Here is a 15956-nt window from a genome sequence, read left to right on the forward strand (position 1 = left end):
TTAACATTAACTTAATTCACTCTTCGTTTCTGTTTCCCTCAGAAAGAGACAAATAGTGAATTAAGCTAACAAATTAAAATTAGGCGACGTTAGTGCAACTGGGTCCATAAGAGATGTCTCCGATATACAAGATATATATCTCACAAAATACATAGCTAAGGCCTGATTGTACCAATGTCGCTTAATTTTAACCTTGGCTTAATTCGCTCTTTTTCTCGTTCTAAGGAAAACAGAAAGAGACGAGAAGTGAATTAAGCCAAAGTTAAAAGTTACGTGACATTGGTGCAATCGGGCCTAACTCTCATACCTTGGTATATTTCTGTACAAACACACAGGCGTGTACACACACTGTCTTGTATTAATATATTTATTGTATCTGTAATTGCAACGATGAAAAAGTTCCAGATGCACAGCCATTCGATTTTAACTTAGCATTTTTGATAAACAACTTATCGATCACGTAACTCACTTGATACACGTTTCTAATACCGGTTCGATATCAATCGGCTAGAACTGTCTACTCTATGACAGTCTCAGCTCTGTATTACGCGTACGTTTTGTTGGGCGAAGGCGAACAGCGCGAAACACCTAATAAAGCGAATTTTCGCACCTGCCGGCCGCGCGCAACGCGAATTCAAGTTGATTTAAATGACATAATATGCGCGGGCCATGTGCGCGCCGCGCCGAGCACGTGACCCGCGTTTTCTGCACAGGCGGCAATTTGGTGGACATGGATATGTGGACGATACGTAAATATCTAATGGATATCCTTGGTAGCTATTTGGTGGATATGGACATGGATATTTGGTGAATAATAGTATATGCATATCCATTAGATATCCTCGCTGGTTATGCGGAAGATATAGACAATATACATATCTATTACACTGAGAAAAATGTCCGATTAAATATAATCGGATAATCCAATTACATGATAACAAACGGATATATCCGATTAAATTGTATATCCGATGAAAAATATGATCGGTTTTTCAATGAAATTTCATCGGTAACTGCATTTCATCGGATAAATTTCATCGGATGTATCCATAATTTAATCGGAAAACGTAATCGGAAAAATTATCCATTGGAAACACTATTTAATTGGTTTATCCGATGGGAATTTGTCTCAGTGTAGATATCTATTAGATATCCATAGTATGGATGTCGTGTGGATATGTAGATATCCATTGGATATTTATTAGATATTTTATTCTGTGTGGAAAGGGCCGAGAGCATCGTCGATCCTTCTTCGCTGATTGTGAAATTGTACAGTGCAGAGGACACTTCGCCCCTGTATAAGTAGTTCGTATTACTTTCTTTTTGATAAACCGGTAAATGCAATATATTGGGGAAAGGTAGGTTCTTCTAAAAGGTCCCTCGAACCTGTTTCTTGTCTACTAGCATGTATTATTAGCAACTCTTTCCAGTATAATTATATTTTAGTCTGACCGCTACCCATTGACCTTCGGTCAATTTCAGCATAATTAGCATTAGCATATAAATACGGCGAGCATGAAGTCAGTGCAGGCCAGAAGACAAGAGTGCGTGAACGTCTTCTTCTCTTCGTTAATTGCTACAGGAATCGGGAAACTTTAATCATAATATAACAGCCTGTGCAGAAAGATTGTCATAACCGATAACGATTCCGTCGTAATACTAGGTCGGTATCGAAACTCAATTTACACAAACCCAGTTAGAAATGACTCGTCGATCGACGCCGATCGACAAGTCATTTCCGTAGGAAGAATTATTCGCATCTAATCGCATCGATCGCATCGCGAGGCGCGCAATAGACCCCTGCGCTCAATAGATAAAACATTGGGAATAGGAATAAGTAATAAATATTGGAGACGGGAAAGAAAGAAGGTGGATTCCCATGCAGCAAACAGCAAAGTAACGGTTACATTTATATTGATGTTATGTAATTGTTACTTTGGTGTTTGCTGGGTTACCCAAGTAGAACATATTAGTCATGAAAACATCAAAATGACATCATTTTTTTTAATCATTTTTTATGCATCACGGTGACGTCAAAATAGCCCACCGAGAGCACCTATTTGTGACATCATTTAAGGCATCAAAATGTTGTAAAAATTATCCTGTGTTACAAAGCAAAGTCAATTAAATATTATACATAAAAAATAAATTGAAGTAATATAAGATAAACAGCATATATGACTGATCATGTAATCTGTAATAACATATTATAAACATCACGGATATCATAAAACAGCGTATCATAAGTCAGTCGGTGCAAAGTAAATCTTGATGTCGACCATTTTATGACGTAAAATTCATCATTATAATGTTGACGTTTTTGTGATTAACTTGTTCTACTCGGGAGGATCTCTCAGCCATCGTTTTTACCAGGCCAATATATTCAAATGTAGGTTTTGCACTTATAATTCTTTTTATTGGCCTTTGTACACTAAAAATATCAGGATAAGTTGCGGATTGCGTAGCAGAACACTTACATACTTAAAACACTCGATCAGAAGTCTAATAAAAAAATATTGCTATTTGAAAATTTTCATTCGCAGTTTATGCTAAATTTTAAATTGGCTTTATAACATTGCAAAATTCTTCCACACGACTAAAGTACGGATAAAGAGAAAACCAGGGACAGTCGACTTTATTTAAAAATATCACTTTATAAGTGATTGAGATTATCGATCGATGTCGAATCGATGTCAATCTGACGGTTTCAATGTCGATTCAACATCGTTTCGACATCGATCGACGGGTCATTTCTCGCTGGGAAAGTTGACCGGCGTAAAAAAATTTGCGCTGTGACAGACGACTTGAATATCGCAGTATTTAAATGTAGCGCACAAAATAAAAGAGAATAAGATGAGATACAAGTACAAAAAAATTATCTTGCGCAGTCACAATCCAAGATAGTTATATTGCAGCTTACGAGTTTAAACGATACGAATTTAATATTTATTCCTATTCCTAATATGGTACTTTCTCTGTACTTGCGCGCGGGAGGGAAACGGGGGCTCCCTGACCCAGTTTTCGTTGCGCACCCCTGCCCGTAACAATCGACTGATCGCGCATACTGATGAACGGACGTAATAAGCCGTGCCGCGCGCTGAATAACAATGCGTGTTGTTGTCGAGTGCCTCGAGGCGCCCCGCGCGCCCGCGACGCGTACGCGATTCCTGATTTTTACGATTCGCCTCGCGACACGGGTTTGTTGTGTGTAAAAAATGCGAGCGCGCCGCCGCCAATTGGAGGTTATGCGCAGGATGTCGTTTATAATGAAGATTGTAGCTGCTTGCGGAATACGCGGTCGCGACGCTATGCACAAAAACAGTAACTAATCGCGATTAGTCATCTCGTACAGTCGTTCCAAAGTGCCATGTTCTCTCAGACGATAGATCCGAATCCCATCGACTAGACGCGACGGCGATCCTCTATCATGATCAAGGAGAAGCTGGAGCTGCGCGAGAATCGCTCCAAGAGGTGGTCGTGCCGCGAATTCTGGCGCAGCCTACCGGAACGCGTCTCCAGGACGGTGGAGCACTTCTTTTATCGGTGAGTATCCTAACTCGACGGGATCCCCGGCGCACTGGTTTGATGACAAAGCGCAATGTTCGTCGTTCTCGAGCAGACTCGGGGTGAACATCGCCAGAAATCCGTACAAGTGGATGCTCGGCTGCCTCGTGGTAGTGCTGATCTGTATCTCGGGCCTCTTTCGCTTCCGGCAAGAGAAGAGCCCCGTCAAGCTCTGGGTTCCGCCGGACTCCGATTTCGTCTTTGACACCGAATGGCTGATGACGCACTACCTGGAGGCTCTGCGAGTTCAAGAGTTCATAATTACCGGCGACAATGTCTTGGAGCAGCAAACGCTTATTAGGGTAATTATATGTACAATGGATGATTTATCTCAGTCGATGAGTCTCGGTTCTTGCGCTAGTTGGATTGTAATGAGCTATCACTCGTCTGTTGCAGTTAAATGAGATTACTAAACAAGTGATTTCCGCACAAACACCGGCCGAGAACATTTCTTGGACAGATGTTTGCATGAAGTAAGATACGAAATCCTCCTTGGAGAGATTCAATTCTGTCAGGGTTGAGAAAGTGATTTTATAAAAGTGTCTAGTTACAGTTACAGTTTTTCGCTAAAAAATGTAACCAGTTACAGTTACAAGTTACCAATTCTAAAAAGTAACGCGTTACAGTTATTCAAAAAGTAACGAATTGTTACTTTACAGTTACTGTCTTGCAATGAAAATAAAAATATCAAATCTGCATGTGAATGATAAAGTGCCGATAAAGGCGTTTATGCGCAAATACAATGCCTAATGCGATTTGTGGAGGTTTGAAATGTATACATATATGTGTAAAGTAACTATTAATGTAACTGAGTTAAAAATTGAGACGGGGAAACAAAAAAAAACCGAAGTCATCTACCATATTAATTGCAACGACTGTGAAGCCTCTTACATTGGACAAACCAAACGACACCTTCTGACCAGAATCAAAGAACATAGAAATAACATGAAAAAAAAACTGCCGCTTCGTGGTCAGCAAACACCGTGCATTACATGATCACGAGTTCAATTGGTCGGAACCAAGAATTTTACATAGCGAGCGCCTCAGGAGAAAAAGAGATATCGCCGAGATGTTTTTTTATCAAGAAGACCGATAACACGATAAATTTGCAAACAGACACCGAAAACTTAAATGTAATACACGACTGTGTAATCAAAACGGTATTGTTTGCAGTATCACCTTGTATTGTTCCTAAGACCTGACTAACAAGTTAGTTTGAGCCCAGCTACCACAGTGCTCACACGTATGCATATATTTTATAACTCGACTCTGTCTTATTCGACGACGATGACTGACTTAGGTTGCTTAACTTTGGCCGTTTTACTTATTAACCTACAGCATTTCATAATTGCGTTGTTGTTGCTTTGCAGTATCACTCGAAAAGGACCCAAAAGAGTAGGGTCGAAACGTTGTGTAACAAACTAATTAAATAACTAGCCAGTTGGGTTGACAATAAGTTTCCCGTTTAAATTTTTAATTATTACCGGTGACAATAAGCAAACTCTCCTTTCGTAACTGAGTTAAGTTACAGTTACAGATGGAAACAAAGTAACAAAGTTAGAGTGACCAAAAAAAAGTAACTGTAACTGTAAGTTCGTTACAAGTAACTAGTTACTTCTTCTGGATTCTATATTATGCAATTTTACACGAGTCCCACAAAAAACGGTTTCACAAGAAAACATACAAAGAAAATGTTTATTACAGAGTTCCTGTTATTACCGAGTACATGTACAGACAGAAGAGACAAAGTTCTTCCTCGGAGGACTCCTTTTTCGACGATGATATCACCTCTACAGTTAATCAAACGTTTGAACCTGCCATTCATATGGATAGTAATATGTATTGCAGCATAATCGAGAGTTTGCCCATGCGCTGCCTTATGGTTAGCATCTTGGACATATGGCATTTTGACAGCGCTGAAATTGAAAAGGACTCCACCGAGGAAATTATCGCAAAGATAAACACAATAAAAGTGAGCCCTACATTGGGCCACGCCGTGAACTTTTCCGAGTTTTTGGGAGACGTGACTCTGGACGAGCGAGGTAGAATCATTGCCGCGACAGCGATAAGAACTCTTCTGATGGTTCACGTGAATTTTATCAACGTGGACATGGATAAACTGGGAAATATGGCAGGGACTGCTGATTGGGTAAGGTGAGTTTATGCGAAGGTCTAAATCATACTTCTTAATCGCTGCCTTCATATTGAATGAATGCGAAATATTTTAAACTTGAAGCTTGTCACAAATTGAGCTTAATATTACTGCTAGTAATTAGAATGTATTTTAAAAAATTGAAATTTGTATTTACATTCCTAAATATGATTTAGGCCTTTTATTATTGTGATCCGTCATGTACGAAGATAAACATTTTATTAAGATAACAATTGTACGATAATGATAAGTTTCATTATTTAATAAGATATAAGATATAAGATAATATTATATGATAAAATATTAGAAGACCCATTTTAGAAGATTATTTTACGTCGATTACTTATATCTTGATGTGCTACATATAGGTATTTCTATTGCGGCAATACTAAACATATTTAATAATAATATTTATTGGGTGGTTGCATATGAAACCGCCTGTTGGCAATAGATTGTATTAGATACACTATTTCTTCGAATTGAAAGTTGGCAATACACATGATGACTGGTCTGTAGAGTCCCGACTCGCTATAGGTGACATTTGTGCGACGCGTTAACATAATCTATTTTATCCCTAATATTATCTCATATAATGAAGAAGTATAATAATAGTTAGCCTTAGAATATAAACCAGTCGTCCGTATTCAGGCAACAGAGGACGTATTGAAATGGGAATTGGCTTATTTGGAAAGTATAAGAAACCTGTCGAATCAACTGCAAAGCGAAAAAAAAACAAATGGTTCCTGGGCGCTTTATTATGGAGCTGGTAGAAGTTTCGGAGATATTTCTGCGACATCCATGTTTCAAGATATAGATAAATTGATTGTAGGATGTGCATTAATGTTTCTATACGTCTTAACAATTTTGTCGAATTACAACTGGGTGGAGTGGCGGGTACGTATTACGAAATCGGTACGAGAGTAACGAATGATGTGACGCTTCCCGCTTAGTGAAAGCCGTTCGTTCTTTCACAGTTTTGTCTTACTGCTACCGGTATTTTCTGCGTCGGAGCTGCGTTTATACTTGCAATAGGAATATGCTCTCTAATCGGAATCCCATACGGTCCGGTGCACACGTCGTTGCCGTTTATGCTCTTGGGTCTAGGAATAGATGATATTTTCGTGATTCATGCATCTTGGAAACAAATACATGCCGATGAGTCGAATTTAAATAAGCTACTAACAGAAAGAATCGGGCTTACGTTGGGCCATGCCGGTTCTGCTATCACTATTACCTCGCTTACCGACGTCGTTGCATTCATCATTGGTGCCTCCACAGTACGTAGTAATCGTAATGTGCACGAAGAATGCGTGACGTTAACCATGCTGGCCGATTCGCGACTTTATTTTAATTATTTTCGATGATATTTATTCAGATATTCACATTTACATTTTAAACATAAATAATATACATATACGAATATTCGTAAAGTGAATATTGTTTTCAATTAAGTAATATAATTGTTCTTTCTTGTTATTGAAATGCTTCATCGGTAATACTTATAAACAATGATTTATAAGAAAACATATCTTTTCGAATTATTTTTTCATATAAAATATATATTTTTATTTATTCCCACCCAAAAAGTAGAAAAATGTAAATTATTAACTTTATTCAAATTAGTTGCGGTATATTTCTAAAACTCTTGTTAGGTTACTTGATTAATGTTACGCATTTTCTTTGCTTTTATATAGAAATAATTATGATAACAAAAGATGTCATAATGATGTTTTATTCTAGATATTGCCTTCACTTCAGTCATTTTGTATCTATGCCGCGGTGGGCGTATTTGTAACATTTTTATTACAAGTTACATTTTTTATTGCCTGCTTTACCTTGGATACTAGGAGACTAGAACAAAAGAGGAATGGGGTATTACCGTGTATTGTGCATGAAAATTTTTCACCCAAGCCAATAGACTTAAGCAGTACAGTTTCCTGGAAATTTATAAACTTTTTGTATTCGAAGATAGTATTAACTGTGCCTGGGAAGATTATTATAGTGTTAATTACTTTTGTAACATTGTCTATAAGTATTGTGGGTTCGCTTCAACTGCAACAATGGTTTGATCCATTATGGTTGTTACCGCAAGACTCATACTTGACTCAATACGTAGCTGTCCGGACTAAAACATTTCCCAATCAAGGAATGGAAGCCTTCGTCGTTATAGGAGATGATGTTGATTTCCCCTCTGAATTTCCTAAGATAATATATCTGACAGAACGCTTACAGAATGCATCTTTTATACAAAACATAGAACCTTGGCCGATTGATTTCGCAAAATTCGTGTCGACGCATTATGCTACAGGTTATTTATTGTAATATTTATTTGAATTGTTCGTCTTAAAAGCGGCGAAACAAAAACTTTAATTTCTTTCTGAAAGGAGATTCTGAAATCTTGTATTAATGTACATCTGGAATTTACTTCAATTTGTACAAAAATAGGCTTTGTACAAAACTTTTTGTTAGGACAAATCACTCGTCGATTAATTAGAGTTTGAAAATTAATTGAATACTTTTCTTTCTTTCCGTTAGATTTAAGGACTACGACGATCACAGACGACAATTTTCATCATTATCTATCGCAATTTCTTGTTAGTCGAGCTGGTGGTAAATATCAGAGAAATTTCTTTTTCAAGAAGAAGTTCAGGTGTGGTTGGAATGCCCCACGAATCGTAGTAGCAAACATTGATTTCAACTACAGACGATTTTCGGGTCCTCATGAATGGGTTCCAGCAATGGATAACAGTAAACTCTTCGCGAAGGAGGCGCAAATTCGCGGATACGTAACGGTGTGGTCTAAAATGTTCGGATCTTGGACTGCCGATAAATTTATCAGTCAGGAAGTAATTCGAAACGTCTTCCTGGCATTAATCTGCGTTATGGGTACCACAACAGTTCTGATCGTTGAAGTGCAGACTTGTTGTTGGATCTTACTCTGTGTACTTCTCACCTTACTAAACGTTTGCGGATTCATGTATTTCTGGGGAATGACGATAGACATAACGTCCTGTATTGGTGAGTGTATTTCACATTTTTTAAATTTTGACTTTGCGACTTATAATTTTGGTTATTCTGTTTACGTATAAGTAAGAAGGAAGGGTATTTGATAAAATAAAGAAGAAAGCTTTTATAATCAAGATCTGACTTGCGATAAATCATATTTGTCTCACTTTTATAAAATATTAAAATTTTTTTGTGTAGATATCGTTCATTTTATTGTCATTTCAATGACTTCATGCTGCGCTGTAATATAAAAAGATGTTTTACTTACAAGAAGTGCAAAGTACGAAGAGCAAACTCAACCTTTGTTCTCAATTCTTATCTTATTCTTTGTAAGGCTAAAAATTAAATATCTTTGTACGATAATTTTATCAAACTATACGTAATATACGAGTTGTTCTTGTTACAAAGTAAGTTCTCTTTCAGCATCGTTTAACCATTTTATGACCAGTGAGACATGACCGATCGCTTTCGCAAGGTCGTATCTCGATTTTGCGCATTTTTCGGTTTTCTGCTTAAACGCTCATTCTGAACCGAAAATTACGTAAAACCTTGCGAAAGAGATCAGTCGATATATGTTTTGCCTTTGCAACAAAGGTTTTCCAATATTATACTGACTGAGCACGTTTGACCGATGACACATAAATTATTCGCGCTCGGTATATATGATATCGTCTAAGTAGAACTCAAGAATGCTCATGCACGATTGACTCATCGATAATAATTGGCAGTGCTATGATCTTTCACTTCATGATACACATGCTTTTACTTTCGCGCCCAATATACTGAGTGGTGCTACCAGTTAAGTTTAAGAAAATTTGCTTTTCTTTCATTTTTAAATTGTAATCTGTATTGAAATACCCGATACTCACTCGTCACGTTCGAGTAGCACGATGCCTCTCTTTCAAAATGATACCAAAATGGGTACGAAAATGGGTTTTATCGGTCCATTATCGCTTCAAAAGACATGTCGCACTTCCGTCGAGGAGATCCATCTTTCGCCAGAAAGATGGCAAAAAGGTAGTACATGCAGAAGGGAAATATTTCAATTGACATTGTTGCTTCAATACAGATTGCTTAATAAAGAAAATTTTGATAAAAACGATGGGAAACTTATGCATACCGCTAATAGAAAAGAGCCACGAGAAATGATAAAGACGGGGAATAAATCAGAGCGAGGAATTTATGTTTTGTACGGAAATGTGTGCTGGCACTAAAGTGGCTGGACAACAAACTTGTGATAATTTTATCAACGTTCCATAATCCAAAGGATATCACCTAGTATGAGGAGAACAAATTAAGACGGTTCCTCCTCAGTAATCCTTTGCTCAAAAGCAGTTGCAGAATATAACGTAATTATTGGAAAAGTGGACCACTTTTTGATCAGAGACGCGAAAGGTATGCAATCGAGAGACACTCAAGTGGTGGCATCGATTGATGCATTTTTTTATTGACCCTGTAAATGATTTTAAAATATGGAACTGTATCGAGATATGATCAACTTTCCTCGCTCTTAGACAGCTCACTGTAGGCCGGAAAATCCAAAGAAGATTCTTCTTTTTTGTAAAGAGTAAGCCAGGGACAAACGGGTGCAAAATAACGATTTCAATAGATTGGAAAGCATTTATCTGTCAGAGGATCTAAACGACGATGCGGAAAACGCAACACTAAAAGGAATATTCGAACAATAACGTGAAATCATTGCAAGAAGTCTTTATGTGTAATTACATATTTTAAAAAGTCTCACAGACTAAAATAACATTGCTAGGATAAGCCGGTTCTTTTCCATGCCTTATTCTACTATCCCAATCTTACTACCAGAGTCCAATGGGATATATGTGTCACGTGATATTTACCAAAATCCATATTACCTAACAAAAATTAGAAAAAAAACTCAATGATTCAGAATGCATGGCATTGCTGAAAAAGCATACCAGCAAAGCTTGCAAACAAAAAGTATCGTGGTCATGAAAGGGTTAAAATTCGTCTAAACTTGTTCCATCAAACAGTTGATGAAACAGTTTGGTCCCAATTAAGAAAGAATCCTTCACAGGTCTCGAGCTGGGCATCGGTCTAAGTGTGGATTATGCGGCACACATCGCACATGCCTTCCTGAACGCCGAGTCGCGAGAGGATGACACAAATGCTCGCACGACCCGAGTATTACTCGCAGTGAGACACATCGGTGCAGCGGTCGCCTACGGCGCGGGCTCGACATTGCTCGCCGTCTCGATGCTGGCCTTCTCGTCGAACTACGTGTTCACCGCTTTTTTCCGAATATTTTGCTTGGTAATTTTGTTCGGACTCTGGCACGGACTGTTCCTGCTGCCAGTCGTGTTGAGCACTGTCGGGCCGCGAGGCTTACGTGTGGTACAGCAGCCACAACCGATGGCCGAGAAGGCGATTATCGCGACTGACGATGAAGATTGAAACGGAAATACAGACAGTTTTGTTCAGGTAGTCGTGTTTCTTTATCAATAATATTTATTTTTGGTTCAATAAACATACAAAATTATTACACTATCCGTACTATTAATCACACATTTATACAAAAATAATTAATAATAATAATTATAATAATACGTCTGATAACTTAAAAACGGCATTATTTATAGATTTGTATATATGTATATATATTAAGATTAAAAAATTAAGAAATATTAAAAAAAAACAAGTACAAAATAATGTAGCAAGGTTGATATAGATTTATTATCAATTATCATCGATCGGAAAGGAACATGACTATTATAAACGTAACGTAATCATGTTTTGCTGGATGCGTTTATCCTTTATGTATAATCATAATTAATATTTATGACGTAAAAATGAGCGGCGAGGGAGCGACCTCGAGATTGATTGGCAAACTCCCTCCGCTGCCTCTCTCAGTCTTGCACGATCCACCTAACATTCGCTCAGCCATTCACTCCTGCGACCCCGTCTTCGTTGTTTCTCTCCGTCTCAAATTGCTCCTCCCGTCTCTCGCGGCTCAATCCGACGGAACTTTCTGACCGATGGCGACAAGAGGCAGGTAAATGCGAGCAATTTGGGCGAGACACGCAAGAAGGCGGGAATATAATAGACACACGGATATTCGTACTCGTTCGCACAGTAGCGCACACACATCGGAAACGCTCTCGGAGGCGCGCACGTTGTCTCCACCATTCAAGCATACGACGGTAGTTAGACTGCCGGGGCAGCAAGCCACGCATGAACGATACGATGATTAAGTTATTACAACATCTTCTTAGTTAAGTCGAATTTTACAAATCGGGACTCGTATATTTCATAATTGATGAGGAACCATCGATACAATAATAATCATAATCATAATATTTACTTAGCAAAACGTGTGCCGATCGGTAATTGTGGCGAATGACGCGTGATGTGAGCACAGTTAGTTGCGTTTAAAAGACGGGGGTGTCGAGGTACTGGAGAAGATTCGGGAGTCGGGCACGGGAGAGAGACTGAGGACGGCGAGGATCCGCAATCGGGGGTGGGTCTCGATACACGGCCGGGGACGTGACGCGGGGGAGGAGAGGCTGAACTCGAGGACGACGATGACCGAGGGCGTATTGGACTGCGAGGGAATCTGCACTCGCCGGAGAGGGGGGTGGGGGCGGGGAAGGGTTTCGAAGGTACACGCACTTGAGGGGTACACCGTGGGAAAGACACTCAGGGCAGACAGACACCGACATAGAGACTAGGCTACCGACTATACGTTAATATCTATCTAAACGTTTAATTAGCGTACGCACCGCGTACACATCCGGTACGCCCGGCACCTCTCGCGGGCGAATCGAGATTCGCGGAGGGCGCGTCAGAAGCACTCTCTCGCCACTGCTTCGCTTCCTTTTTATCCTCTTTTTTTTTCTCTCTCTCTCTTTCTCGGCTCCTTTATTATCGTTTTATTATAATCAGCGGTCGCGTCGTAGTCGTGTCTCTTTTCTTTCTTTCTTTTTCTTTTTATAGTAAACGCTATGTAGTCTTTATTACTCAAGCTTATGCCCAAAAATCTACCAGAGGCACTTTGGGTTTATTAGTACCATTTGAAGTCGGCGTGCGCGGGGGAGGGTGCCGCACGCCCCATTCTCTCGTGCGCGGAAATAGCGGGCGAGCACGCGTTCACGCCTCATCCTCGAGGGAAACGAACCCGTTAGCTCGTTGGACCGTTCCGGTCGACCTGCTGTCCGGCCGTCGGCCGCATCACCCCTCGCCTCCTCTCTTCCCCGGTCGCGCGATTATTACCCTGTCTGGCGACTGTGTCCTCGCCACCGCGTCCGTCCCTTCCTCCGACCTTCCCACCCCCGCCCTCCCCCCCAATTCCTTTTCCAGTAAGCCTACCAACAGCTCTGTATCTCTTACCCGCTTCCTTACCTTCCCACCACGGTCTTCCGATGTTTTTTGAGCAATAAATACTTTCTCCACGTATAACTGCACATTGAATTGACGCACAGGACACATACACACGTCGCACACAACGTCGGGCAGTCGTCATTCGCTACCAGCCGTACGCATTGACAGAACAGTCGCGCGAAGAAGCGCCCCCGGCTTCCAGCCACGTTGGCTCTTCAGCTCAAGCTCGTGCTTTACACCGTACTGGAAGACCTACTGCCCTGCTGAAGAAGATGGACAGAGCGAGACAGACAAACGGTTCAAAATTCTATCTCTTTCTAGTAATCTCGCTCGATCAACGATTTCTATTTCACTTGTATAAGGTGAGATAAAAAATTGTTGACTTAATCAGAATTCAGAAAGAGAGAAGCATTTGTCCGCCTCTTTCTGTCCATCAAGAGGGCAGTGGGTCTTCCAGTATAGAGTTCACTGAGCCCGCATTATACTGCAGGTTCAGTCCTGGTTACGATCAGGACCAGCGAATCAGAAATCGCCAATTGCAAGCGTAATTGAAGCGCTGCTAATTACAATCGCAGATCCCAACCGCAACTAAACCCGCAACCCGTAGCGTAATGTGGACTTCACTCCCGAGAGTATGCGAAATCGTACCGGGATCAGGCACTCCGTAGATCGTCGCCTCGATTTACAGACCACGCGATGCGACTTGGCAATTTGTGCGTAAATACGAAGGAAATAATAGTTGCTCGCGGACAACTTTGTTCATCGACGCGGCGATGTCCGCACGTGGACACGAGTTTCCGAAGAGGCGTGCGTGCTCTTTTCTCTTCTCTCTCGGTACTGTGCAATGCCTTCGGCTCTCGACCAAACGCACACCCATTCGCGCGGCTCACTTTCACTCACACCAATATGGCTACATCCACAGAGTTAATGTTACGTTTTTAATTAATGATTATCAATTCAATATCAATTCAATATCAATGTATTACAATCAGACAATACTCAACAGTGATCGTTATTCATTATATATTACAATAATTAAGAGTGACAACAACATGACGACGGAGGCGTTGAAGCATTACAAGGGAGAAAAAGAGAGAGAAAGAGAGAGAGAGACAGGGGGGTAGATAGAGAAAGGGAGGATTGAAAGTAGATGAATTGTAGGAGGATGAAGGAAGAGCAGGAGAGTTTCTCGTGGCGGGCATACCACAAGTAGTACGAGAGGGGGAGATAGATTCGGAGATAACGATGGACACGAGGACGTGGAAGGGGAAGGATAGGGGCTGTCGATGATTATGGAACACAGCGGCGATGATATCGGTGATGGATGCACGACGATAGGAATGAACGATTAAATGGCGAAATGGAACAACGAGTCGCGGAGACCAAGGAGGGGAAGCACGCACACTCAACACAACCGTCACATCGAGCTGGCCTCGCGCGCGGCCATAGTCCATAGATTAATTACTTACTAACTAATACACAGTCGTGTCTCCGTCGCGCGGACGACTCTCCTCTTTCCTGTTTCTTTTTTTCTTTCCTCCCCCACCCCTCTTCCCTCCTTCTCGAGCGCCGTGTAAGTATACGTAATACACCATATTAAATGCGCACGTGCGCGCGGTACGGCGCCGCCGAGTTATGGAGCGTGCGAGCGAGCGACAGCGCGCCACGTAAGCGTGTGAGCGGGTGAGACTTGCACGGGTCTCGATCCTTGCGTGATAAAGTTATGGCAAAACAACTCGGCGCGGAATACCGTCCTACCTGCTCGCACGCGCGCCTCCTCATCGGATACTAGATATACGCACACGCACACACAGGCATGCTTGCGCCGGTATAAAGTGTATATATGTACACATATACATACGACATACCATCCATACATATACATATATATATATAATATACCCATATTTAATTATTTCATCGTTACCGGTAATTATCATTATTCTCTTAAAATTCGTCAGTTCTCCGTAATTCAAAAAATTTCAGCTAGAGTAGCGGTGGATGGAAATGTTTCTTCGTTAAAAAGATCGCCGGATCGCCGAGGTGACGGCGCCGGCGATCGATCGTTCCTCTTTTCCTTTTAAACACATTTACAAATTGTCGCTCGACATCGAGGGCTCGCTCCTTCTCTTATCACTAGCGTGCGTTTCACGTTACATTCATCTTTAAAATCACTCGCGGTGCAAACGGGCGTGCGATCACCGTGCGCGACGAGGGAAACGCTCTCGCCCCGCTTCCTCCGCTCGACTCGACCGTCGAGCGGTGATCGTACCATTTAATATCCTATTACAATTATTCATGATTCTTTTTTTTTTGATATCTTATGTACAATTACGCGCGCACGCGGCAATGTGCTGCTTATGATTATGGCCACACCTACGAACTGGCGACCTCTGAGAAGACTTCCTCGACACATACTTTTAACACTTAGTCCTTTAATTAATTCCCAGTTTAACTCGCGACGCTCCTTTTTCCAGCCCCGCCGTGTGTCGGAATAACTTTAAAGTTCACTCGCGACTCGCGATTAATCTGGGAAAACTGGCTTTTGCACGGAACCTGAGATAATCGATTTCAAGGTAGGCCAGTTCCCTTCGTTCGCGCCGTTGATAATTATGCCGGACCGCGATTGACCGCTCAGCAGGGTAACTCTTGACGAGCAGGTTTCGTCATGTGCTTCATGGAGTTCATGGTCATGCATCAGGGATTGTCCGCCGCCATTATATTGTGCACTTGCTCGAGCTTGTACGCCAGTCTCTGCTTCTGCGAGAACTCGTCCTCCTCGAGCGTGACTATTAGTTGTTCGTTGTATTTACCCGCGTATGTGTACAGTTCGTATAAAGCACAATTCGTGTTAAACTCCGTTGTGTGCAACTGAAACAAAGTT

General features: G+C 41.0%; 2 protein-coding genes across 4 annotated transcripts in view; one reads left to right on the plus strand and one right to left on the minus strand.

Moving 5' to 3' along the window:
- LOC105564571 (Niemann-Pick C1 protein-like) overlaps window positions 1–11240 on the plus strand; it is a 12908-nt gene extending 1668 nt beyond the window's left edge. The window contains exons 1-10 of one of the 3 annotated variants that reach the window (XM_012017020.1): window positions 1435–1663; window positions 3380–3543; window positions 3620–3866; window positions 3961–4037; window positions 5269–5713; window positions 6365–6610; window positions 6691–6993; window positions 7457–8024; window positions 8252–8734; window positions 10773–11240. In XM_012017020.1, the coding sequence (XP_011872410.1) occupies window positions 3428–3543; window positions 3620–3866; window positions 3961–4037; window positions 5269–5713; window positions 6365–6610; window positions 6691–6993; window positions 7457–8024; window positions 8252–8734; window positions 10773–11149 (2862 nt within the window). In that variant the 5' untranslated portion in view covers window positions 1435–1663; window positions 3380–3427 and the 3' untranslated portion in view covers window positions 11150–11240. Of the gene's footprint in view, window positions 1–1434; window positions 1664–2588; window positions 3544–3619; window positions 3867–3960; window positions 4038–5268; window positions 5714–6364; window positions 6611–6690; window positions 6994–7456; window positions 8025–8251; window positions 8735–10772 lie in introns of those variants that run through there. The other 2 variants (XM_012017021.1, XM_012017019.1) reach the window with 2 other exon arrangements.
- Window positions 11241–14035: 2795 nt separating this feature from the next.
- LOC105564572 (plexin-A4) overlaps window positions 14036–15956 on the minus strand; it is a 206653-nt gene continuing 204732 nt past the window's right edge. The window contains exon 11 of the mRNA XM_012017022.1: window positions 14036–15943. Coding sequence (XP_011872412.1) covers window positions 15770–15943 — 174 coding nt within the window. The 3' untranslated portion in view covers window positions 14036–15769. The remainder of the gene's footprint in view (window positions 15944–15956) is intronic.

Source organism: Vollenhovia emeryi, unplaced genomic scaffold, assembly GCF_000949405.1.
Source record: "Vollenhovia emeryi isolate VEMERY1.0 unplaced genomic scaffold, V.emery_V1.0 DF939162.1, whole genome shotgun sequence".
In the NCBI taxonomy this organism is placed as follows: domain Eukaryota; kingdom Metazoa; phylum Arthropoda; class Insecta; order Hymenoptera; family Formicidae; genus Vollenhovia; species Vollenhovia emeryi.